The 25,727-nt window shown below is 44.8% G+C and overlaps 1 protein-coding gene across 1 annotated transcript in view; it reads left to right on the top strand.

The window, feature by feature from the left end:
* Nucleotides 1-25,057, top strand: part of LOC119181467 (nuclear pore membrane glycoprotein 210) — a 69,712-nt gene extending 44,655 nt beyond the window's left edge. The window contains exons 24-32 of the mRNA XM_037432721.2: nucleotides 487-581; nucleotides 4,761-4,896; nucleotides 6,138-6,313; nucleotides 6,804-7,288; nucleotides 9,027-9,167; nucleotides 13,083-13,294; nucleotides 14,265-14,436; nucleotides 19,938-20,141; nucleotides 24,834-25,057. Coding sequence (XP_037288618.2) covers nucleotides 487-581; nucleotides 4,761-4,896; nucleotides 6,138-6,313; nucleotides 6,804-7,288; nucleotides 9,027-9,167; nucleotides 13,083-13,294; nucleotides 14,265-14,436; nucleotides 19,938-20,141; nucleotides 24,834-24,949 — 1,737 coding nt within the window. The 3' untranslated portion in view covers nucleotides 24,950-25,057. The remainder of the gene's footprint in view (nucleotides 1-486; nucleotides 582-4,760; nucleotides 4,897-6,137; nucleotides 6,314-6,803; nucleotides 7,289-9,026; nucleotides 9,168-13,082; nucleotides 13,295-14,264; nucleotides 14,437-19,937; nucleotides 20,142-24,833) is intronic.
* Nucleotides 25,058-25,727: the final 670 nt, after the last annotated feature.

Raw genomic sequence — 25,727 nt, 5'->3', positions numbered from 1 at the left:
CGAACAATATCGTTTTTGGAGCTTAATGCATGAAAATCGAGCAACAATTTCTCAAATTCGTCAAGAACAAGCAGTTTTGCTAGGGCTTGTCACGCTCTTTAAAGGCTTCTTGTCCCTTCTCATCCTGACAAGCGTGCTGGGCGCTATACAGGACAGAATGGCAAAGGGGAAAGAAGTTGCATTGACCTGTGTCAATGCTACAAAAGGAGAGGGAGGCATTTGCACAGGGCTTGTTTCAATTTAAAAAATATATATATTGGGTGGGTTAGGCTATAACATATATGCCTTTATTTTTCACATGATATATACTATTTGATTCGGAATTAATCGACCCATTGTTATTCGCTTCGAGTTCGCTTGGAACCTAAAATTCACTTTTGCACACGCCTATTATGCTGACATTGCGTTGATGCAGAGATAGGGTGCGCACTACTGGTAGTACCTACTAACTTGCGCTAGGTCTTGAAGCAGTCGCTCTTTTTGCAGGTGGTTCCACACGCTAAACTCCTGGCACCAGCCCTGACCCAGCCAGAGTCTCTGGTGCTGGGTCCCGGAGCACAGCTGGCCATCGACGTGTCAGGGTAAGCGGAATGACTTCGAAAGGCATTTGATGTTGCGAATATTTTTAATAGTGCTGGCTATTCGATTTGATTCGCACTGGAACTTTCACTGTTCTAACTACTCGGAACGTCCCAAAGACAAATGCAGTCAATGTTCAATTAAAAATGACCCTTTCAAATCATTATTATGCTTCACCTCATTACATTCTCGTATTGCGGCAAAGCTGTCTTTCAGGCTTTGTTAGTGTCGCAAGTGTATTGACTCAAAAAAACGCTGGTTCCAACATAGAAATGATAAATGTGGCAGAGGTGGGGGCTCAATTAATGCTGTTTTGGTCCTGAAATTTGGGTAGGAAGATTGAAAAACCAGATGCCGAAGGTTTTTGCCATCCAAAATTTTAAATTTTTATGTATGTTGACGTCACTGAAACTGATTTGGAACTCCTAACTAGAAGGGAGCACTGCTCTGCCTGCCACATCTGTTGGGCTTGCACAGAAGTTGAAAGAGGAGGAAAGGCTGAGGAAATACCGTATTTACTCGCATAATTCTCGCACTTTTTTTGGTGGAAAATTGATGCTAAGTTGGGGGGCGCGAGAATTACGCAGGGAAAACTTTCCACGAAAACATACATAGCGAAAAAGAAAACGAAATGGCCACAAATGGGCATTCTCGCATCAGCAACTAACAGCAAGCTTTGAGAAATACTAATTAAAACTTATTTCAACAATAAAAGCACAGGTTCAACACAAGGCAAGATTTATTTGAGACGCGAAAAGTGCAAGCAAATAGTCGAGAATTACGATACCGTGCACGAAGCTTGTAGGCGTTGCCGGCGTAGTAGTAGGGTTCGTCCCTCAACAGGAGCCCTCAAAAGGTAACCCTGGGACGTCAGTATTGGGCTAATGGCTATTTAACAGAATCGTCCGCAGTTTCCTTTTGAAGAAATAAAGTTAACCATCAATCCCAGTTTTAGGCACACGGCAGGCCCAACGCGTCTTGGTGGCTTTCAGCTGCCGTCATCAGTAGCGAACACAAAACTCGTAGACTCCGAAGGGCCTACCGGCGGCTCTGTTGTCGTTTAGTGCATGATCTATCACTTTGAACTTGAGAGCACCCGTGTAGCTTCAGTATTGCCCCATAATGCGACATGATTACCGACTCAACATACAAAATGTGCCATAATGCACACTTGCCACTTTGGCTTGGCTTAAATTAAATTGAATCCCCGTGCAATAATAGTACGCTTGATGATTGAGAGATGGCGCCAGATGGCGCGCGCTATCATCGTCAGTGGCTGGAACAAGTAGACAACATTATTGCGGCAGTTTTCGGGGGTGCGATAATTACTCGAGGAAAAAAAGAAACTGTATTTTTGTTGGGCGATGTGGGGTCGGCGAGAATTATGCGAGTGCGAGGAGTACGCGAGTAAATACTGTAGTATCTTTGCCTTTCACATGCGAAGCGTTGTGGACAACACTATGGCTGCACCAAATCGTGTACTAATACAGTTCGACTTCCGCACAGCCTTGTTCTTGATAGGACAGCGATGAAATGCCACTCCACCAACGCTTCATCAACATGACATAAAGAAACACTTTCATGTTGCCATATCTCATAAGGATATGCTTAGGAATCCTGTGCAGGCATTTTTCTGCCATTTCGCTTCGAATTGTTCGAAAAAGATTCTAGATATATTGATGAAATATTTGAAAAATATATTCGATCCGATTAGCGCTCGCACTTCAATATTCGAGTTTGCTTCGCAACCAAAATTTTGCGCTCCGCGCAGCTCTACACATCTGTAGCTTGTGCTGGCCTGCCTGCACGTGCTCGATGCAGCGATTGCATAGGTGGCTGCAAAGGTTGGTCGTTTATGCACACCATCTTCCCATGTACTTAATATTGTCGACTGCTGGTTCAAAGGCTGTGGGATTAAACCCTGGCTGCCGCGGCTGCGTTCCAATGGAGGGTGAATGCTAAAGGACCATGTGCTTTGCTTCAGGTGCACATTAAAGAAAACCAGGTGTTCTAAATTGTTGAAGCCCTTCACTGTGGTGTATCATATTTTGGCTTTGGGATGTAAAACCTGAACAGTTACTGTCACTGTGGACACTCGAAAATACGAACTCAAAGGGACTTCAGAATTTCGTTTGAATCATCAGGAGTTCTCGTGAATGAGACACGAGGCAGTATACCAACTAGCAATGTGATGTTTGTTTCTTAGTACTGTAACAGCATCATGGACAGTTCTGCATGATTACTTGTAAAGCTTCTAGATGTCGACGATATTTAATATAGTGCATCGCGTGCCTGCATTTGTAAATGAGGGATGTGTTATGATATGTGTTATGTTCCGTGACAGCTGGCAGCTCCTTCCTATCTTTAGGATGTTTTTTTGCATGACGTTGGTGTACTGCTGGAAAAGTGACATTAAAAATGGTTTGGCATGCGATAGACGAAAGACGCGTTAGTTTTGTTTCTTTTCTCAGTCGGCATGCGATTGTAGGTACGTGCAGTTTAGCTAGTTTGGCGGCACTGTAGGTTGACAATTGTCTTCGCGACATAAAGCGGTGAATGTTCAACTAGAAGCAACAAAATCAGCAGGTATTTCCAGGCATGAAGTAGTAAATACAGTGAAATCTCGGTATTACAAACTTTAGGGGGCCGCGGCAATTCGTTCGTTATTTTGAAAGGTTGTTATTCCGAAAGTCCAAGAATTAACCATAAATACTTATTTTCCACCACCCAAAACGACTTACCTTTAAAATGAAGTGTCTTGTTTTTTCACGAGAAAAAACAAATGCACAAGCGAACGCTAAAAAATGCACGTTTACTTTTAAAAAAATCTGCGATTTTTTTTTTCACACGTGCAGCACAAGCTTGACAGCGTGAAGGCCTCCAGCTCATCCACATTCCTGTGGTGCGATTCGGTGGTGCGATCTATTTTCTCGCTTAGCGAACTGCTTCCGCTTTTTCGTCGCAAGCAGAGATGAACTCATTGTAGTAGCACCGCAGTGCGAACTCCGACTTGCTTTGTGGATGCTATAAGTAATCGCCAAAAAGAGAACACAATTGACAAGGCCTCCTAGAGCGCATGCAGAAGTGACAAAGATAAAAAAACCCGTAGCATATGGCTGTCATCGCTTCTTCCGAAGAGAAGAAAGAGCTAAAGAAGAAAGTTTCTCGCGTTTCGTTTTCTGCTTCCTCGCTGTCTCAGGTCTTCCGCGCCCATGCCTTCTGCTTCGCAACTCCCACTATGTCTCGCCGACTTTGCCCTCCCGCGTTGCCCTCGCCTCGGCGCCTGTAAATGTGCAGCATCGGCGTTTCAACAAAAAGAAAGAAGAAAAAGTCCTTTCATTTTTTTTGTTACCCTCTGCTTCGTCACGCGTGTTCCGAGAAGCAAGGTTTCCGTTCGCTGTGTCGTCTGCTTGCATACTGCTCCAGTGGTCGCTACGGGTTTCAGAACACGAGTTCGTTGTACTGAAGCGTTGTTAATATAACGCAGAACCAAATTAGCGCTTGTTACTCTGAAAAGTTAGGTATTCTGAATTACGTAGTAGTGAAATCATTTTACATTGAAACTATTACCAGTCGGTGCGGAATTTTTCAAAAGTTCGTTAATCTGAAAAGTTTGTTAGTGGGGGGTTCGTTCTATCGAGATTTGACTGTAGTATGAATGAACTGAATTTGTGCGCTGGAACAGTTTTTAATCAACTTTAAAATACATTGAAACCATAGCGAACCCAAAAATAAAAAAAAATCGTGTGAAATAGTGGAAACTTTGAACTAACAAGGTTTGAATTATGAGAGTCTAGTGTATTATATGTGTGCCTAGTGTTGGTTCTTTCATTTTTTGTTTCCAAGACGCGTCGAAGTGTGATGCAGTGGGATGGGACCCTTCCTCCGTAAGATGGTTGTAGGAGTGAGGAAGGGTGGCTCCTACAGTTGGAACTTGCAGCGAATTTCGCCATTCATTTTCATAAACATACAAATACCAACGCAACTTTGAATGAGGCATTTGTAAGTTCATATTTAGAGATTTCAAGTATGATATCTTACCTTGTATGCTTATTTCTTCTTTTTTTTCTTCCTTTTTTTGCCGATTAACTCTTCACTAAACCGCTGAGGATCAACTCACAACATGAACTGCAGAAGTGTGTATGGACTGCAAGTGAAATAACCACGCACACGGCTTGCAGGGAGCCGTCTCTGGAGCCCAATGGCATGGCAGTGCAGCTGGAACGGCAACCCCCTGTGCTGCACGCCCTGTTTGCCCCCGGCTCTGCCTTGCTGTCCGTTCGACGGGAGTCCCAGCAGAGGATATACCTGGTTCGGGTGAGTTGTCTGCACGTCACCGATGCCTTGACTGTCTCGTGTAAAAGTGCTTTGTTTCAAAATCTAGCACGACGTCTTGAATTTTGAAAGGTCATTAAAGGGCACTAAAATGAAGCAATAGATCAGTTTAGTCTGGTAAGTTTATGCTCGGAGAAATCTGCTGTCATTAATTTCACCATTGTAACTGAAGACAGAGCTGAGGCGTGCCTTATTTTCCAAGGCCTTTCTTGTGTTTGTGTGCAAGAGACATGCATTGCTCTGTCACAACAAGTGCTGGCAGGAACGAGGCATTACAGGCATAGTGGCTCGCCGCGTTTCGCGTTCGAACTTTTCTCATTGTTCGCTCTATCATTATGACAACTGAGATGCTTCACAACACAGGAACAGGGGCCAAAAACTGCACTAAAAAAATAGTATGTTCTGACTAAGCTTGTTTAAGTAGTGAAATTTGGGTTCAAAGTGAATTTGAAGCAAATGGTATATATAGCATATTGTAAAGAGAAATGGGCATATTTATTTATGATCTAAGTAACCTGCACAAATAAAAAAAAAATGAAACAAGACCTGTGCAAATGTCCTTTTTTTATGTTCAAGGGAAGTGGAAGCAACTTTGAATACCAGTAGGATCTGACTGCTAGCAGAATGCCAGTGGTAACCTGTAAAATATGTGGCATTTTAAAGTTTGTAGAGCATATAAGCTAGTACAACAAGCTTTTAAGCTTTAGAAATGATGAATCGATCTGAGGGTGACATGTTGATATAATTTTAAAGTGGGGCATTGCGGCAGTGCGGATTTCCCTTGGATATGCGTTTTCATGGCTTAGCAGTTCTCTACTGCAGTGAAATTACCTTTACAGGCGGTTACATAAAAACTCAGATACTCCAGTGCTTTCGTGGCGTAGTGCCCATGAAATTTCTGCAGTGAAACCACATTTACAAGGGGATACATTCGAACCAAAATACATATATTCATTCATTTCAAATTCTTTGAAATTTTAAGTAATTTAAATTCGAATTGAAGTGAATTCGAACACTTAAATGTCTGTTCAAATACTCGCACAAGCCTAGTTTTGACAAAATGGGTTTCGAAGGTGTCGCGGGGGCAACGATCAGCTATCGCTAAAACAGGAAATCGGCGCGCAGCTCATGTCCAGCAAGAGGCAGAGGTGTCAGACTTGAACGTGCATTTATTTAATAAGAATACATTTCTTCCGGTGAACACGAGCACTCTCGAATTGCAGGTGGACACTGTGGTGTACGCTCTGGTGCGGCCAGTCGGCGGGGAGCCTTGGGGTGCTGCTGACGTGCCCGTGTTTCTACCCGTCGGTCTTGAGCTAGTGGTCGAGGTGCTCCTGTACAACAGTCTCGGCCAACGCTTCCATGCCACCAACCTTAGCATTGAAGCCCACAGCTCCCGGTGAGTGAGTGGCCTCCCTTGCACCTACGAGGCAATTTCAAAGACTCTTTGGTCTTGAGCAGCCAGTTTCACACTCGACGTATTGGGCTGTTTGTATTTGCAGGGAGGAAATATATCTCAACTTTCTACCATTTCTGGGTTTAATTAGATGCAGTGGACACGTTATAAGGGGGGGGGGGGGCTTTCGTTAACAACTTTATTTCTAAGTCTGGTAAGCTCATGAGTTCTGAATGTTTAAGGAATGAAGTTGTAACTGTTTTTACTAGGAATAATTTCGATTAATGATGATGTTTGACCCTAGAAAGCTGCTCCAAAACCGTGTGTTGCTCTAAAACACCTTTTGGTGCTCCAAACTTGCTCCGAAACTTCTCTTTTACTGCGCCAAAGAGTCTCCCAAACAGCATTATTCCTTCTCTTGGAGCTGCTCGAAAGCGTTGAAGTCCAATTCCACCCCTGCCTTTTACACTTAACTATCACTTTGGGCATGCAGGAGTGACCTCATATTGGTGGAGCAGCAAGGTGATGGCAGTGGACACTGGAGGCTGCGTGTGCGCGGTGCCGGCTCGGCACTGGTCCAGTGGTCTATAGGGGGCGGGGGCAGCGACATCGAAGTCCTGCTGCCCCTCTCATCGAGGGTGATGGACACGGTGACGTCGTTGCTTGTGGGAGAGCGCTTTTGGCTGCAGGCGCCATTCACTGCCGGTCAATGGGTCGCCGAGCAGGGTCCCCTGCGGATTGTGTCTGCTTCGCCCGGATGCGCGCTGGCCCACATGACCATGCCTGGCGGACGCGGCCTTGCGCTGTGGACGGGTTCACCCCAAGGGCAACTTCGACGCTTTGTGGAAGCCCAGCTGCCCACCACCGTGCATCTGGAGGTCCCCAACCTCGAGGACGAGGGTTTACCTGTGCTGCTGCCGGCTGGCCAGGAGCGCACTCTGTTTGTGAAGTTTGACAGGCGTACCTCAAGTGTTTACGGTTAGCTTCTATTTTTGCTCCTATAACCCATATTGGTGTATTCTTGTCTATTCTCCTGTGCAGATTTCATTGTATAGTATCAACACGAAAGAAAAAAGAATTTTCTTGTGTTTGTATACTAGCTTGTGTTTGTATACTGCGATGATTGTCGAAAGAGGCAGAGAATGGAGTCGGCTGGGGTTTACATCACATTTTATTAGGCTTGTGCGAATATTTGAATGCTTCGAATATTCGAATGATTATTTCTGTATTTGAATTCGCTTTGAGTGATATTTAAACTGTTGAAAATTTGTTTTCAAAGGAACGAATGAATGTATATTAATCTGCATGTAACCTACCGTAAATGTGGTTTTACAGCAATGGAGTGCTAAGCCATGAAAAGATTCATTCAGAAAAAGTTTGCACTACCGCCAAGTCGCACTTTAAAGTAAAATGAACAAAGTATGCTGAAATCAATTCATGATTTTTTGAGATTAAAAGCCTGTAATACTCTACCAGCATTTATGCTTAGAGTATTGTAAATTTCAAAAGGTAACATAGTACTTTACAGATTATCAGTAGCATGTTACTGAAAGTCAAATCCTGCTACTAATCAAAGTCGTTTGCACTTCCTTTGAACAAAAAAGAATTTGCATGGGCCTTGTTTGCATGTGCAGGTTAGTTCGATCATAACAAATATGCACTAGTTTTTTTGCAGTAGAATATACACTAGAATTCGATTCCAAGTTATTCGACCAAAATTATCATTAACACAAGCCTACATTTTATCAATAAAGATTTGTTGCATTTTGTTTCGTGGAATTCAGAGGCTTCACATGGCAAGTTTTTGCATATTTTGTTTAGGTAATGCTGGTGAAATACCAAAAAAAAAAACATCGCATACAGTTATGTCGTGGCTACATTTAGGTGGACGAGTTTCGATGCAGAATTAGAAAGAGAAACTTTGACCTTTAATTTCTTTTTCAATAACTATATTGTGATTGAGAAATTATCGACAATTATGTTCTTGAAAAACAGTCATGTGCAATAGCAACTCATGGAAGACAATCGGCATGCAGACGTAACCTCTGGGCCACAGAGGAAGAACTATTTAGGAGATGAAACTACCCTTAGAATGGGAGTCCGCAAGCGCCCAGATAACGTGACGTAAAATATAAAAATAGCAAGCTCCGACAGAGGCATTACACTTGCGCCGCAGAGCCGCTGCTGCAAACAGAAGAAAAAAAAATGCTACCGGCCGTGCGCAGCCGAGCATGCGCGCGTGCTCGCATGAATGTTCTCTTCAGCAGCATTTGGGAGCAGACGATAGTGGCGCTTGCTCCAGTGTGAAAGTAATTTTTTTTGTGTGTGCGTGCGTGTGGATTGCCTTCTCAGAAACTGCCTGATGTAACAGGTGAAAGTCGGTATCTGTTATAGCACTGTAATAGCGCTCTGTGCACAGTGTGCTCTACTTAGACATGGGTCATTTCATGCTGAATCATTCAGCATTTTCCCGACCATCATGGATAATATAGCTGAAAAATTTCCACGCGTTTGGCCAAGTTCGAGACTTGTCCTGGTGTTTATTTTCGGCTGCCAAAAACTTTTCCTCCCTATTTGTGAGTGTGTGTAATTGGGTGCCGACTGAGATAGAGAGCGTCAAACAACAATTTCAAACGTCAATGACAATTTGTACTGCCTTGTAGTGCCGTTGCAGTGACTCTGCCTCGGTGAAGCCAATTGTGTTGTGTAAACGCAGGTGAGCCTTGCACCGCAAAGATCACCTTGGAGGACGAAGAAGATTACGATTCGCCATTCACCTGCCACGTACGCAACAAGGACGGCACAGAAGTTTCGCCAGATCTGGTACAAACCACAGTGGGATTCAGCCTGGCTTCTGGTCAGTGTTTTCTTCTGTTGGAGGGGGATGCCTCTGTGTCTTCTGTCAGTCGACATTTTTTGCAAGAGTTTGCGTGCCACGATGTACTTGTCAGGCTCTTGTGGTAGTGTTGGCATGGTACAGTAAATACAAATGCAAGGTAATTATAGTCAAAATTTAACACAGCCCAGTGCTTTTACACTCAAACCTCAATATAACGAACTCGGATATAACGAAATATCCGTTGTAATGAAGTAAATGAAAAAAAGTGTTGCAATAGATCAGTGTTAGGAATATACCTTCATAACTAATTTTCGTGTAAAATGCAGCTTTGTCACAATGCATCTCATCCACATTCGCAGAATGGAATTTCAAAGCCCAGTCATAATAACTCGTCAATTTTGTGATGAGGTCACCCGTGAGGCGGTTCTTGCCACTGATGCGCTCGCTGCTGTCCCCTTTGTGCTTCTGCACGAAATTCTGAAGCGCAGTCATGTGGTTTTGCACATGGTTCGAGCAGTCTTCTTTTTCAACATTTATGAAGCCGTACACCTTACCTTCTTCGACAGCACTGTATGACCGGCTGTCACCATCACAAAGAATGGTGGTGCACCTGAGGCCATAAAGCGAAAGGGAGCGTTGAAATAAAATCATTGCTGCCTCTACTTCCATTTAGCCAGCCTTGCATGAGGTATTTTTCTGGCATGAATGTTTGGCTTTCCATTCAGAGTATTCCGGGCTCTCAAGTTTCGGACCACATTCACAGCCGAGGCAAAAATTAGGAAGCACAACATAGTCTAGCACATAACCTGAAAAAACTTCTATCACAGTAGCTATTCCAATGCGAGAGGTGTGTCCTCTTGTGTGCCTGCTTCCATCAAAAAAGACGGCAATATTTCCGAGGTCGCCGAAATTGAGGTCCTTGTAGAGAAGCTTTACCACTGTGGCAGACTTAGTCAAATGTTCGGCGCAAGCTCTCGTTGCTGCTAACGGGAGCTTATGTTCAAGTACTCTTGGTATGTTTTCGTGTGAAGGCCCCGATGTGAAACACCGATAGCGGCAAAGATGTCATTCAGAGCTGCCTGACCATTCCCAGTGCTCTGAACCGCACGCGCAGTGCGAACGTTGATTTCGAACGGGTTGCAGTTACTGCTGCCATCACCCCGTCGCGAGCTCCATTTCGAACCAACTTCTCCGCAGTGGCTGCAGTGAAGCTTCAGCTTAATTAATGGCTATGCCATACTCACACACGTTGTGTTCGATGGTCAACTGACCACGGCACACTCGGCAAGCAGAATGTTCGTTTAGTAAACTGTTCACCATGTCGAGGTCAACCATGGTATACGTCGGGGCTGACGAACTTTCGGTGCCGCGCTGACTCGCGAGAACATTAATTTTGTGATTGGCTGCCGAGACTGAGGAAAGTTCCGCTGCTTTTTGTTGGGTACGACGCTCGATGAGTTCTCGGTCAGCCGTTGTCAAAAATGTTGCGTCTATCCTTGCAGCTCGATCGTGCATACTTGAAGTACTGCAGGCAGCGGTCGCAGTTGCTGCCACACTTTCTCCGGCTGCGAGATCTGCTGCAGCAGCATTCTGTGCCGTCCTAATCACAAGCGGCGGCGTTGTTTCCGGGCGCCTTCTTGAAGTATTACCGCAGTCAGCTGATTTTGACGGCACCGTGGTCTCCGTCGCGATCGCTTGTGTTGCAACGCCGCTTCGTCGCGGAATCTTGCGCTCTTTCGCCGAGATTTGCAGATATCTTCATCGGCAGTTGTGATGATTTATGGCACTCTGAGCGCATGTCGCCTCTGGTAGAAGTAGCGATCGAAGGCTGCCTTTGTGTCGGGCTGCTGCATCGCGTGACTGCCGGTCTCCTGTGCGCGCGGCTCTGTTGATGTAGCCTGCGCTGGCTGCGATGACTCCTTGGGCTGCACAGCAAATTTTTTCCGTCGCTTGCCGAATTTGTAAAGTGTGCGGAACTTTCGAGCACGGTTTGACATTCGGATTTCGATCGCAAAACTACAAAACTTCCGAAATGGCGGTGACAACGTGCATGTTTGCGGCCACGCGCGCATGATCACGAGTGTTGTCAGTCCCCACGCTCCAGTCACAAGCCGCTGTTCACTCACAGGACTGCTATGGACCACTGATACTGCACGGTTTTGTGGCTTGTTTTTGCCTGGTAGATCAGACTGGCTGCAGCATTATATGAAGGTTCGTTCCTGGCGAGAAAGCAAGCTCAACAGAAGCTCTTCCAAACGAGACTAACTTGGCCGCAATCCGATGACTGGTTATTGCGATCTGAGCAATGCAAAAGGGGGCTGTTTTCGGTGATTTTGTAAGCGAAACCAAGTGCTGGGATGAATAAACACGACATTTTTTGGCTCAACGACGCGTCATTTCGAGTTCATTTTTTGCTGGCAGGTGTGGGATGATATGAAGATAACGAAAATCACCAAACTGAAAAATCAATTTTTTTTTGGCGTTTTTTCGTTGCCAAGACCTGTGTCCCCCCTTAAACGGATCGATGGACTCATCGTCAGTGGCTGTATACTTCAGCAGGAGGCCGTCATGGTCCAACAAATATCAATCCGACGAAGACTCTGAGACATACGCTGGTTCCAGTCCCCTGTTCGCACCTGTTGCAAAGCAAGCAGTGTAACGGTGCTCCGTCTCTCCAAGACAGTAGGTATTGGTGCCCACTGCAGGGCAAGCAGTGTAAAGGCTGAGCTCGTCTGAGTTCGCACATTTCGTAACAAAACGGATCACTTTGCTGAGTCGCTCTTGTCTGCTGAAGCGATTCCCATTCTTCCAAAGGGTTGGAATCGGTCTTGTATCGTGCCCACTTAGGACCGCGGCAACAACCGGTTGCGTCGGCGTCACAAGTTCGCTCACGGCATCATGGCCTTCGGAAAGTTTTCCCGCACGGCCGCTTCGCGATGTGCCACTTACCTGGATAGCAGCGAAGGCTTGTCCGCAAGCGGACTCGCCCTTTTCGTCAAATTGCGGCGAAGCTGCTGTTGCACCGGTAGCGGCTGTTGCCGTATCTTCCAAAACAGTGCGGACAGCACCTTTTCAAACCAGCATGGTAGCGTACGCTCATATTGGACGTCGTGGGGAAAATACAATTTTCAACAGCAGGGACCACAAAAAATTCCTATTACCTCAAAAGTAGTAGTATGAGCTGGGATTGCATCATCAATATTTTACTGTTTATGGGTCATTTTTGTAGTGGATTTGACATCGAAAATGCATAGATACTAATCTCCAGAATGACTGAAATCTGCGTGAATCTGCGGTTATGTCTCATCGCATGTTAACTGCATAGGGTGTCTTGCGTACAAAAAAAAAAAAAATGCTTCAGACCAGTTAGTTTTTTGTGAATCACTTGTTCCAGACTTCTTAAGCACCTGTGTAGTTATGCGTTCTTTTGAGTATCATGAGTTGCCAACTCACTCAGTCATGCATTGAAGAAGAATGGCTATTTGGGCTAGTTGGTTTGAATTCATGGTAATAAGGGCTGCAGCGCGACCACGAATGTGCTAGAAGAAATAGACGAAAGGCGAGGCACGGAAAGCAAAGAGACAAAGCAACACAGCGCTCGTGTTGTCCTCTTTGCTTTCCGTGCCTCGCCTTTCCTCTGTTTCTTCTAGTACATTCGTGCTCGCGCTGCAGCCCTTATCACTCAGTCAGCCATTCCGACAAGTTACACTTGTGCATAGCTCATGAAAATAAAAATAAAATATGGGCCGTGCTGCTAGTCAACTGTCCGCAAGCCACAGTTTCGGGGCCACTGGTATATAGAATGAGTGCACGTGTTCTGCGGCACAAATTTTCCGGCAAGCCACGCTTATACATACTTATGTAAAGATTGGGAGGCGTGCAAGCTTTCTCATTTTCTTCATAGTTTCATGGCGACCTTCTCTGTTTGTTTAGGTGGCCACTGGTGCCGGTTGACGAGCGTCGCGGACCTACCCGAGATTGAGCTGTCTCTGGTGGTGGGCGTGACTCTAGCAGCCAAAGGTGGAGAAGCTGAGCCAGTTCCCCTGGCATTGGTAGCGCCCATCCAGCTCGTTCGTGTGGAACCGGTCGGAAACTACGTTCAGCTGGTCTACCTGGCCGGTCCAAGTGTGGCCACCAAGATAACGGTATGCTTAAGATCATATCTGGGATTCTAAATTGCTGCCGTTCGTATTAGAGAATAACATAGTTGATATCGAGAAGAAAAAATGGACATGGGCCGGGAACGTAGCACGTATGCAGGATAACTGCTGATCAGTAAGGGTAACTGACTGGATTCCCAGAGAAGGCAAACGCACGAGAGGGAAAGTTAGGTGGGCTGATGAGAGTAAAAATATCGCAAGTATAATGTTGCAGCAGGAAGCACAAGATTGGGTTGATTGGTGGTTCATGGGAGAGGCTTTTGCCCTGCTGTGTTCGTAGTCAGGCTGATGATGATGATGGTTTCTAAATGTTTTGAAATATTCGATCAGCATTCCCCCCCTCCCCCCTCCCAAAAAAAATCCTCATTTGGAGAAGAAAAATATGTTTTAAAGCGGTTAAAAGGAGTGACAAGATTCAAGAGAATGTGTGCACAAAAAGCAGTTTTTGCCAGAGTACCTTCAACATGTTTGTGTGCCAGAGCGAGGCTCTTTATTGCAGAGGGTTTGCTTTCAAAGAACTGTACTTTTAAAATTGTAATGTCCGAGTGTTTTTTCTTTTTTCTTTTTCTTTGGGAAATAATAGAACGATTTCTTTGCCTTCAATTTTCACAACAGAAAGCACATTTGGTGCACACAGTATGAACGCCAAAAAAAAATTCGGTGAAGGAACGCTACACTTAATTTCATTGTGCAATGCTGCGCAAGCTGTGCAACAAGTTTGTTCAGTGAAATGTGCAAGCCTAGTTTCAATTTATAAGTACGTTATTGTGTACATTAGTCGGGTACATCTACTTTTCGTACGTTCCTACCATTACTGTTGTGCGTATTGAAAAAAAAAATGGAGGGTGACTGTTACTGTAGGGAATGTGGCAGTACCAGTACTAGCTTGCTTCACTGGTGATAACAGGTTTAGATGGTGAAGCCATAGAGAGAAATCACATTCAACGCTGTGCAGATTCGGCGACCGGACGGTGTTCTCGTAGTCCCGAAGAAAACACCTGAGCGGATCGGCAAAACTAGCCACTGGAAGGTGATGCTGCGGACACCCTCACACACTTCGTGGCTGTCACTGGAGTGTTCAGGCACAAAGCAGCGGTTACGCGTGCCTTTGGAGACGTACCACCTAGGTATTAAGCGTCCTGCTAATATTATTTTTCTCTCTCTCTCTCTCCTTCCAGGCGGTGTTTTGTCATTGAGTTTTACAGTAACCCAACAAAAAAAATTAAAAAATACGCAGCTTGAACCTGCAGCAAATGTTGTTTGACGTAGCTCCTTCTAAATTTTTTTTGTATAATTCGAGGGCATTGTTGAAGATAGTAATTTTTTACTAGTTGTACTAATTATGGCTAAGCTCGACTATTCTCTGCTTTCAGTCAGTTCCCCAGGCTGCAACGTGTTTCGTATGTTAGTTTCTTCCCGAAAACAAGTCACATGAAAATCAAGTGGCTTGTTGCGAGATCTCGGTCGCGCGAATACCTGTTGCACAATGTTGCGCGATTTTTATTGGAGTTACATAGTTGTTCATCACGGTTATTGCATTGCGCAGTCAGAGAAATTGGTGCACATTTTGTAAGAGTGAAGCAGAATATAAAGAGAACAAAGCAATTGTATGTCGCTTCACAACGTTGATTATTTCTGTTCGCACAACCCGGCGCAACAAGGAGCTTAAAGGCACATTGCAACACTCACTTTTCTACAAGGCCATGGAATGGATTCACCAAAGGAGCTTATTGCCTCACGAATTCACCGATGCAAAAATTTTTAGAATTCGTCCTGTGCGAACGAAGTCATGAAGATTTTTTGCATGCTGCAGTTGGATCCTCTATTCGCTCGTCCCAACGAAAGCATTGGAAGCTAAGCGCGGAGGGACGGCACAAGGGAGAAAAAAACGTCATGTGTACCTCATAACCCTCAGCACATTTTTTCTTGTTTCTTCTAATGCGTGGCTTTTCAGTGTGATTGCAGTGTGGACAAGTGACGGCCTTCCGTGGCGGTCCCGGTAATGATGAAGTGCACCATTCTGAAACCAGCCAATGGCTGATACTTGGCCTGGGACATACCGTATTTACTCGATTCTACCGCGCCCTCGATTGTAACGCGCACCCGGTTTCCACGACAAAAAAAAAAAAAAAGTAAGACATCGATTGCAACGCACACCCATTTTTCTCGTTGGCCCGCATGATCACACCACTCGGAAAAACGACTCCTTTCAGGAGCGTTTTCCGTTTAAATATGAGGTGAGGTACGGGGGAAGCTTGTGCCTATCTGACGTGCAACGGAGCATCGCCGTCACTCTAGTTTTACCGTGGCCCGATGTCAGCACGCGAACTTGCTTCGCCCCCTTCTTCTCGCCAGTTGTGGTGCCAGGCATTCTTCTCGCCAGTTGTGTTGCCAGTAAAGAGGCGTTTGATCGGCATTCCCGATTTGCCCAAGCAGGTAGTCGTTGTTGTGCCGCAAGTTTAGGACGAACCTCTGAAATTTGTGAAGCTTTTCTTCGTACTCCTCCGGCAACTTTTGGCATATGCCGTTCGCCTTTCGAGGGAAAAGCCTTTCCTCTTCATAAAGTTAGTTAGTCAGCACCTGCTCGCTTTAATCTGGCTCGGCATTAGCCCTTTTTCTAAGGCTAACTGCATAGCCTGCACTTGGAGCAGTTCTGTCGTCACGGGCCGCTGTGCCACTCACTGCTCAAGCACATACTTGCCGAGCAGCTCTTCAATTTGCGGAAACCGACCCTGCTGTGGTCCATTGAAGCCTTTACGTGAATCTTTGCTGTCGACAATATTCTGCTTTTGTTTTCGCCAGTTCCGCACGCACATTTCGGGAACTCTGAAAGACCGCGATGCGGCCCGATTTCCGTCCGTTTCGGCACACGTGATGACTTTTTTTTTTAAAGCGGCATCGTGGTGCATTCGTCGAGTTTTTGGAGTCGGCCCTTCCATGCCGTCGATGCTAGTGCACTACCAGATGACGAACTCCTCAACAAACGTACGAAGTGCCGCACATTGGAAACGCATAGGCAGAAATGGCCGACGCGCCATGCCGATGCACGTAGGGGACGGCCATTTTGGAAATGCTGATGGCAATAGAATGACCGTATTCATTTTTTTTTCGTACTTGATTCTAACGCGCATGCGATTTATGAACTTCCTTAACCGGAAAAAAAGTGTGCGTTAGATTCGAGTAATTACGATAGTCATTTTGAGTCTGTAGTGTCATTTGTCGAAAGAAGGGAAAGCCTTGCTGACTTTGAGTATCTACTGGCGTAACGAATGAGCCTTTTTATTTATTTATTTATTTTATTTATTTATTTATTTTAACATACTGCAGCCCCTCTTGGGGCTATAGCAGGAGTGGGTACATCGCACAAAACCGTGCATCGAACAAGTTCAATAATGAAACAAAAGCAAGAAGAAGGAAAGAAAACATAGTAATGACGAAACCAGGTATTCGAAAATCAACATAGAAGGAAGTGTACAGTTTTAACGGCATAGTAAAGGGTTACATAAAATCGACCTAATATACACATCTAAGTACAAAAGTGCACTCGTACAAAGGGGGAAAGGAAACAAAGCGGTATATGTACGTAGTTTACAATAGTTGTATTTTAGAAGGAAATGTAAGCAAGTCAAGAGAGGGCACGTGGCCAGGCAACAAATTCCAACGCTCAATTGTTCGCGGAAAAAAGCTATATTTGAACGTGTCTGTGCGGGGATGATACGGGGAAACGTTAAGGGTGTGATTGCTTCTGGTCTGAGTGGGGCTTGCATATGTGACATATTTGTTCGATGATAGGCGATATGAACAGTGAATGATGCGGTGAAAAAAGGTTAGTGATTCAATTTCACGACGGGCAGCTAAGGTGGTTAGCTCTAGAGATACGAGGGCTGTGGTTGGTGAAAAAGTGCAGTCATACCTGCGACAGATGAATCGGATGGCTTTCTTTTGAACGGCTTCAATTTTGTTAATTTCGCCTTTTCGGTAAGGGTTCGACACGGAGCATGCGTAGTCGAGTGTCGGTCGGATTAGTGTTTTATACATCAGGAGTTTGGTGTCTTTCGGTGCTTGGCTGAGTGTGCGTCGAAGATAACCCAGTTTCTTAAGTGACTTTGTGCATACATATTCAATGTGTTTTGACCAGGATAGGTTACTTGTGAAAATAATGCCAAGATACTTATATTCTGTAACTCTTTGGAGGTTTATGTCAGCGGATGAGTACGTGAAATTAGACATGGAACGTTTGTGAGTAAAAGACATGGATACTGTTTTGCGGAAATTTACGAACTTGAAAAGTCTTGAAAAGTCTTAGCAAAGTTGGGGGCGCGTTTATTGTGTGAGGCAAACTTTATGATAACTTTTTCGGAATGAGCATAAAAAAAGTTGGGTCGCTTAGCCTTTCGCAGTTGACGTATTCATACACTGTTTGGAAACAGCTTTTTTGTTGCACTTCACTCGTCTTCGGTCGTTGATGACGCTATCTTCTGCAAGCTGTACCTGCGCCGCCCGTGCAAGCCAAAAAAGCGTTTTGCGGCTATCTTTTCTCGCAATTGTTCAACCGCAGGAGTGGTGTCTGCTACGTACGTGAGGGGCGCCCAGAAACGCCTGCTAATACGCACTTTGTCAACTTCGCAGCAAACTCCTAATGACATAATACGTCCGCTGCCTCACTGTCTACATGAGAAGTTATTATAGAAAAGGTAGTGGTAGCCTATATATTGCATTCTTTGAAGTAAGCGTGGATACGTAGCACGAAGAGCAAATTGCAAATGAAGCGAGGATCGGGGGTGCCACCATGTTGCGGAAATAATCACGGTTTTTTCTGGGCGACAAGCAATATTTTTCTGGTTTTCTAGAAACCTGCGTGGCGAAGGCGACGAATGACCCTTCAAGATCACTATGGCGACAGCAAATCCTGTCGTCGTCGCTTGGAGATCGCTTGCATGTGATTGGGTCCTAAAGTTTTCTATTCGCAGGAAGCGATCGTCGCTTGGTGCAGGTAGTTTTGTGTCCTTCACTCAACGTGTGCTTGTCAGCTGCGATGTCTTGCACACGCTCCGTTCTTGAACCCCGCTGTGGCGCATAGATAATTGAAAAAGACTGGGGACATGTTCGCACTGATGGAAATAAAGACTATACGGCGCGCGGCAGCGCACAAAGGGGAGCAGGGAGCGAGCCGAGGTGGCCGAGAGGGATAGGCATACAGTAGGCTTGCTATAATTCAAACTCTGATAATTCATACTTTTGGTTAATTCAAACAAATTCAATTTTTCGGTTGGCCCTCTATTCTTTCAATGTATTTAAAAGCCTCCTAATTCAAACTCCATCATTCGGTTAATTCATACTTTTTGCTATTTCATACCAGAAAATATCTGCTGCTTTCCCTCTATTATTAAAAAACTTGCGTGCTTATATAATCCTAACAGCCTAAAAATTAAAAGTAAGCGCCTTATGTTTTCAAGGAAAAAGGCTTTGCTAGTAAAAAAACAAATATTTGAAACGAAGCACATGCATGGTAAACCGTGATGTTTCACAACTGGTATAGAGAGCTTCGTGCTGAAGGCACACACAAAGAAGCAGTTGGCAATCGACGATTCCTTTAAAAGGTCTGATCAGCAGTAAATGGCCGATAAGCTTGCGGCCATTACACTTCTACCATCTATTCATTGCGTGCAGTTAAGGGGTAAAAACGCTTCAAAAATTTTTAAATCTGATAAAATTAATGCCTAATCATAATGTGTTGCGTCACCTCACCCACAGTAATATATCTTATAACTTTGATAATTCAAACTTCTTGATAATTCAAACAATACTCAGAGGTCCCTTTGAATTTGAATTAACGAGAGTCGACTGCAATAATAAAAAACGGAAGAGATCCAACGGGCAAGGAGGCGCCATGTGTCGGTTAGCGGACTGCAGCGGATGAATGTAGGGGGTGCGTTTATTATGCAGGGAAAAAGAAATACAAATTTTGATGACTGATGTTGGGGGTGCGTGCATTACGCGAGTAGATACGGTATTGTAAATTCCAGGCTACATGCTGTGCTACGATATCTGGCACGCGTGTTCTCCTTGATGATTGGTCGGCAAGGCTCTCTAACCATGCTCATAAAGTGTTGCAGGGCCCCTTTAAAGAGCTTTAAATAGCATTAAGTACACGAGTTACAGGGAAACCCCAGCGGTATCATCATGGCTCGTATAAATTTTGGCATGATACACTTTCTTAATGCTTTAAACACCCGCTGAATGGAAATATCTTGAATAAAACTGCTGTTTAAGTGAAACTACCTATGATTCTGAGTGTGCCAATTTTCATCGAGATCCAACCAGAAACAAGAAAGTTGGTTCCCAAAGGCACGTCCCCCTTAAAGACGCTGCACGGCAGGCGTGAATGATTAAATTCATCATTAAAAGGATAGGGCTTGCTTTTGTGATAGTGTATGTAGGATCATAAAAGAATGCAAGGATAGCACCGCATGTTGTCTTCGCACTGCATATTTAGAAAACTCGACCAAATAGCGTGGTCCCATCTAGCTGCTGCACATTAAGATTATGAAGAAGTGCAACTCTTAAGGCAGTCTCTTTTGTAATAAGTAGATGCTTAGTAACGGCAACATCTTTTTCTTCAAAACAGGGAACGAGGGTGCGTGGTCAGGATGGCCAGTACTTTTTGCAGCTGCAGGGACCATCTTAGCAGGTCTGGTGACCATATATCTATTTTGCTACCAGCGCTTCACGGCCGACCGGCCGTTTGCGGCCACTGCCACGATGTTGTCAGGCCCAGCAATCATGACGGCGGCTGTCAGGTCGCATGACCAACAGCGGTCACCAAGTGGAGGTGAGTTCTTGTTTCGGGCCAAGAGCTCTGTATAGAGATTCATAAAATTAACTAGAGGGGACTCTGGCGCGAAGATCGTTTAGTCAGTGCAGGAATAATGGGTAGTAGTACAAACATTTGCCTAGTCTACGTGCTTGCGGGTTTCGAATGCACTCGTGGCTTTGTTTTTCGCTCTGTTTCAGTTTTGTTTCGAATTAAACAATGGACCGTTGTGAATTTTCCGACTCTATTTGAATTGGTAAGTCTAAAGGGTCAATGTGGGGACGTGTAACTGCTGAACATTTGCTGATTGTCGTTTCGTGACAAAGCAGCTCCAAACTAGGCGAAGCCAAATGGAGCCGAAAGCACGAAGACTAGGCAAATTTGTGTACTACCCATCATTCTCATGCCAGTTGAAGCGCCGTGTGTACGCTAGCGCCAGAGTTCCTCTAGTGGAATTACAGGAAACTGTGTAGCACTGACAAGTTAAGCAGGTTAGCTGCATCCTGACAAACATGCCCTTTTTTTTTTTTTATATATAACATGCGATGTATACTGTTCCACTTCTATTCGAGATTATTCAACCAAATCACTCCTCGCTTCAAGTTTACTTTGAACCTGAAATTCACTATTTGCACCAGCTTAATGAAAACTACAGGAGCCTGACAGTCACGGGTTTTCCTTGATAAAATTCTATTGATTAAAAAAATAGATGTTCGGGCTGTCTCAAAGTATCAGTGTAACACTCAAACCTTAGTGTAATGAACGTGCATATAATTAATTATGTAAGCTTGGGAGAACAGCGAATTTAGGTTCTAAGCTGATTTGGTTTAGATAATTTCGATTAAATTTGGATAGTATATGTCACGTATTAGTATAATGAAATGGGCATATTTGTTAGAGCCCAACTAACCTACATACTACTTTTTCAAAAATTTAAGGGGGGACACGGGTCTTAGAAGGCCGAAAATCGCAAAAAAATTGACTTTTTCAGGCTGACATTTTCGGAATCTATATCTATTTTTGCACAAATCTGCTAAGTTTCTAGCTTATATTGTCATTATTTTCCCCGTAAAATCAATTTGTAACACCAATATGAGGTGTGTATGAGCGCAAATTGACGCTAAAATCGCGCTTTTTCCGTGCCGAACCGTTGCCGGTACACAAGGGCTATCGTGGCCATCTCGATCTCGTTTGGAAGAGCCGTTCTTCATCTTCAATTTCCCGCCACCACTGGCTCGCTTTGCTCATTGGTTTTCTAGAAAAAGCGCGTCATCGAGAGGTACAAGCGCGCGATTCTATTGGCTGCTTGGGGCACGTGACAAAACCTAGGCATCTGATTGGCCAAGCGGCGTTTCTGGCGTCTGCTTCACCGCAGACGCGCGTGAGCGTGCGCCATTTTGTCTTGGTGTTGTCAACTGCCTACAGCTATGGGTCGTGTCATCAAGAAGTTCCGCACCAAACACAAATTTGGAAAGCGGGTGAGGCGGTCGTTAGCCGAGAACTTCAGGAAGCGCCCCGCAACGACCCAGGACAACGAGGATGGTGAACTCGCAGCGGCCAGCGGAGCGGTCGTCGACGCCAGCGCGGCAGGCCTAACGGACGCTAGTCCTACGAGCCCGTCGGTTGCCGACAACGTCGCGGAAAGCGGCCGTGTGCGTCACGACACGCAAATTCTGCAGCCACAACAGATAAAGGATAAAAAGAAGAAGGCAGAAGAGAAGCTGCGAGAGATTTCATCTGTTGCGGCGACGGAGCGGAAGCGCAGCCTTATCGCTAAACGTGCCGACGCTGTGGGTCCCCCACCCGATGAAACGACTTTCACCATCCTGGACTTGGAGGCGGTAAATGCTTTGATAATATTGCATTTAAAGTGCAAGATTTGCAACGGAGACGCCGAGATCAAGAGAGGCGAGCGGGAATACGGCCTTGCCGTCAAGCTTGAGCTAGTGTGTGTGAACTGCGGTGACGGGTCGTCAAAGTGGAGTTCGCCGCGCGTCGACGGACAGCAGAAAATAAATCCATTCACAGTGAACGTGCTCGCCACCCGCGCAATGCAGGCAACTGGCAACAGGCAGACTGCTTTTAACGACATATTTGCAATGATGAACATATCGCGTCGCGGCCTCCACACGAAAACGTGGCAGGCGTACGTGAAGAAGAAGCTAACACCTGCCGCTACTCTTGCTGCCTCGAAACTTATGAGTGAGTGCGCGAGTTCGGTTCGCGACATCTACGCGGAACTGAATGTGGACAACCCGGGAAACATCGCCGTGTCATACGACGGATCGTGGATGACGCGCGGACACTCGTCGCATATTGGCGTCGGTACCGTCATTGAACTGATAAGCGGCCTCGTTCTTGACTACGTTGTCCTGAGCAACTTTTGTCCGGGTGTGAGTCGGGCCCGAAGGAGGGGGACCCCGCTTACGAAGAGTGGAAAGAAAACCATGTGTGCCAGCGAAACACAACAAAGAAAGCTGGGGAAATGGAGGTGGAGGCTGGCCTCATTTTATTCAAAAGGTCACTAGAGCGGCATAGTGTCAGGTACACAACCGTGCTTTCAGATGGCGATAGCCGGACGTACCTGGCGCTACAAGAAGAGAACGTGTATGGGTGCATTCCCATCACCAAGGAAGACTGCGTGAATCACGTGAAGAAGCGGATGGGTACAGCCTTGCGCAATTTGGTGGACAAGCACAAGAAAAGCACTGGCCTGGAGAGCCTTTCCGGAAAAGGCCGGTTGACTGGGGATCTCATCAACAAGTTGAGTTCATATTATGGATGGGCCCTGAAATCTCATGACGATGTGGATGCCATGCAAAGGGCAGTGATGGCCACTTATTACCATGTGACATCAAACGATGAAGTGGCCAACCACACATTTTGCCCAACAGGGACCAACTCATGGTGTCGGCAAAATGCTGCAGACGCTAAGGGCGAGCCTGTACCCAAGCATCCGCGCAGCTTGCCTCCTCATGTCTGTGAGGCATTATTGCCTATTTATCAGAGGCTTTCTGACAAGAAGCTACTGCAACGATGCCAACGGGGCAAAACACAAAACAGCAACGAGTGCTTACACTCCATGATAAGGGCACTTGCGCCGAAGGACCGACATGCTTCATTGTTCACTGTTGAAGCAGCAGTAGCCGAAGCAGTCATGAAGTTTAACGCTGGTAATGAGAGAAGCTCTGCAGGCATACTGAAAGAGCTTGGCCTCAACCCTGGCATCCACAGTTCCAAGCGCATGGCCGAAAAGGATTGCCGTCGTTCCGTGGCGTCAGCAAGCAAACGCTCGTCGGCTGACAACATGCAGCGGGACTTGAAAAAAAGGCATGCTCATGCTAACAATCAATCTGATTATATGCCTGGTGCATAATAACTCGCTAAAATTATGTGTGCCTATGATGTTTTACATTCTGTAACGCTCAATAAAGTTTTAACCTGTTTTGCTCATTTTCTCAGAACATGGATTTTGGCCACTTCCCTTGTTTGCGTCTTCTCTAAAAGTTGACCCAGGACAGCTAGAGCTACAATTCTTTTTGCACAATGTAGCTAAATGTGCATACAAAGCAACGCTGCAAGCAGATTTTCAATCTGCAGTTCAAAATTTTTTTTATATTAATTTAAAATTTTTTTGTTTTTGGCTAGGTGTAGACCATGAACTCATTAGTGCTGTAAATTGAGAAGTAGTTGTTCAATTTCCAATCAGCTTGCAGCGTTGCTCTCCTTCGGCTTTCTTGTATCCATATATGTGTTTAAAATGATGTTATGTTGCATAGATAATACTTTATTGTTTCGGCAAACAATAGAATGAGAGTACTAATTGCCTCTGGAAATAATTGACCTGTGTAAAATATAACTGGATAGTTAAATAAAGCTAAAGAAACTGAACAAAGCAGTGCAGTTTCATCTACTTTGGCCAAGAAATAACCTATGTTATCTCTAAAAACCATGTCCCCCCTTAAACAATGTCTGTGCAAATGCCTTTCTTTTTTGTTCACAGGAAGTGGAAACAACTTTAAACAGTAGCATGATTTGACTTTCAGTAAAATGCATGTGAGAACCAGTAAAATATGTTACATTGTAAAATTTACAATACTTAGAGCATATAGGCTGGTAAAGCAAGCTTTTAAACTCCCATCAATTCAACTTAAGTTGAATTGATGGGAGGGTAACGTGTTAATTTAACTTTGAAATGGGTCTTTGCAACACTGCGGATTTATTCTGGATTAATGTTTTCACGGCTTAGCAATTCTCCACTATGGCAAAACCATCATAACAAAGGGTTACATGCACATTAAAGTATCTTTGATAGATGCTTTCACACTTTGGCGGTGCACTGCTGCTGTAAAACCACCTTTGCAAGAGGTTTCATGCGGATTAACATACACCTATTCATTTGTTTCGAATACTTCAAAATTTTCAGTCACTTAGATTTCAATCGAAGTGAATTCAAATGCGTAATATTCATTTGAATATTCACACAAGTCTAGAATAATTGGTTTCATCACAGTAAATAAGAAATAGTTGTTAGAGATTCAGTGTTACGGTTATGCATTTGTAATGAATTTCTTGATACAAGGAAGTTATTTTCGTGTCAAATGCGACTTCATTATTACGAGGTTTGAGTGTAGGATCAGGCTCACCTGCATAGCGCGGTAGTTTCCTGGTGCATGCATCTATAGCATGCATGGTCGTGTGTCTACGCAGTACTGCCTTACATCACCCAGTCCGAGTCAATACGCCTGTGGAGCCGGCTAGACAGCAGCACCAGCTGGTCTCAGCCGCCCCGCTCACCACAATCGGAACAACCAAGCACGCTCTAGCCAAACTCTGCAATGTCGGCTTGCGGGAACCGGAGGCCAAGCCAAGAAGCTGTGCCAAGAACCAGGGACACTAGGGGGTCGAGGAGTCGGGGAATGTGTTGTATTTAATTGCGAATTGAATTGCTCATTTTTTTTTTTTGAAAGTTGAAAGTTGAATTACATATTTGGTTGCCAGACAGTGTAGTGACTGTGCCTTCAATCGGTCAACTCAATTCACATTAGCCACAGTACACTGCCATTATGAGTATTAACTATAACTACTTGGCAGTAACATTTGAGAGTTGCGAACAGTTTTGGTGAGAGCAGTAGGAAGTGCCTTGCTGAATTGGTGAGAGAAAAGAAATGCTGCTTTCTCTGGACATAAAAGAAGCACTGGGGTTGTCAGTCTTTTATATTGTACTTTTGTCTTTTTTAGTTTTGTTTTATTGCAATTCCTGTTTTGCACATTTGCAATTTCTGTATTGCAAATGTGCAATTTCTGTTTTTGCGGATTTTTGGTTCCAAGATTCCTGTGTCACGGATAAGACATTATGAACACGAGTTTTACACTGCACCTCTATAGTGGCTGGACATCACACCAAGAAGGCCGCACTTTAGCGCAAAAGACTTGCTTTCAGTGACAAGAGGGCACAGTTCTTTTTTTTTCTTTGTTTGCTTTTGTTTTTCAACAAACATCTCATTACTGTTCGAGCACTCGTGTGTGCTCAAATGTGTTGTGAAAGTTGGTATACTTAGGTTTCGACATTAAATACGCACATTAGAAGCGAGAAAAGCTGCA

Source organism: Rhipicephalus microplus, chromosome 10, assembly GCF_043290135.1.
Source record: "Rhipicephalus microplus isolate Deutch F79 chromosome 10, USDA_Rmic, whole genome shotgun sequence".
Classification (NCBI taxonomy): domain Eukaryota; kingdom Metazoa; phylum Arthropoda; class Arachnida; order Ixodida; family Ixodidae; genus Rhipicephalus; species Rhipicephalus microplus.
Note: the sequence above shows the minus strand (reverse complement) of the source record. Positions and strands in the feature narration are given on the sequence as shown.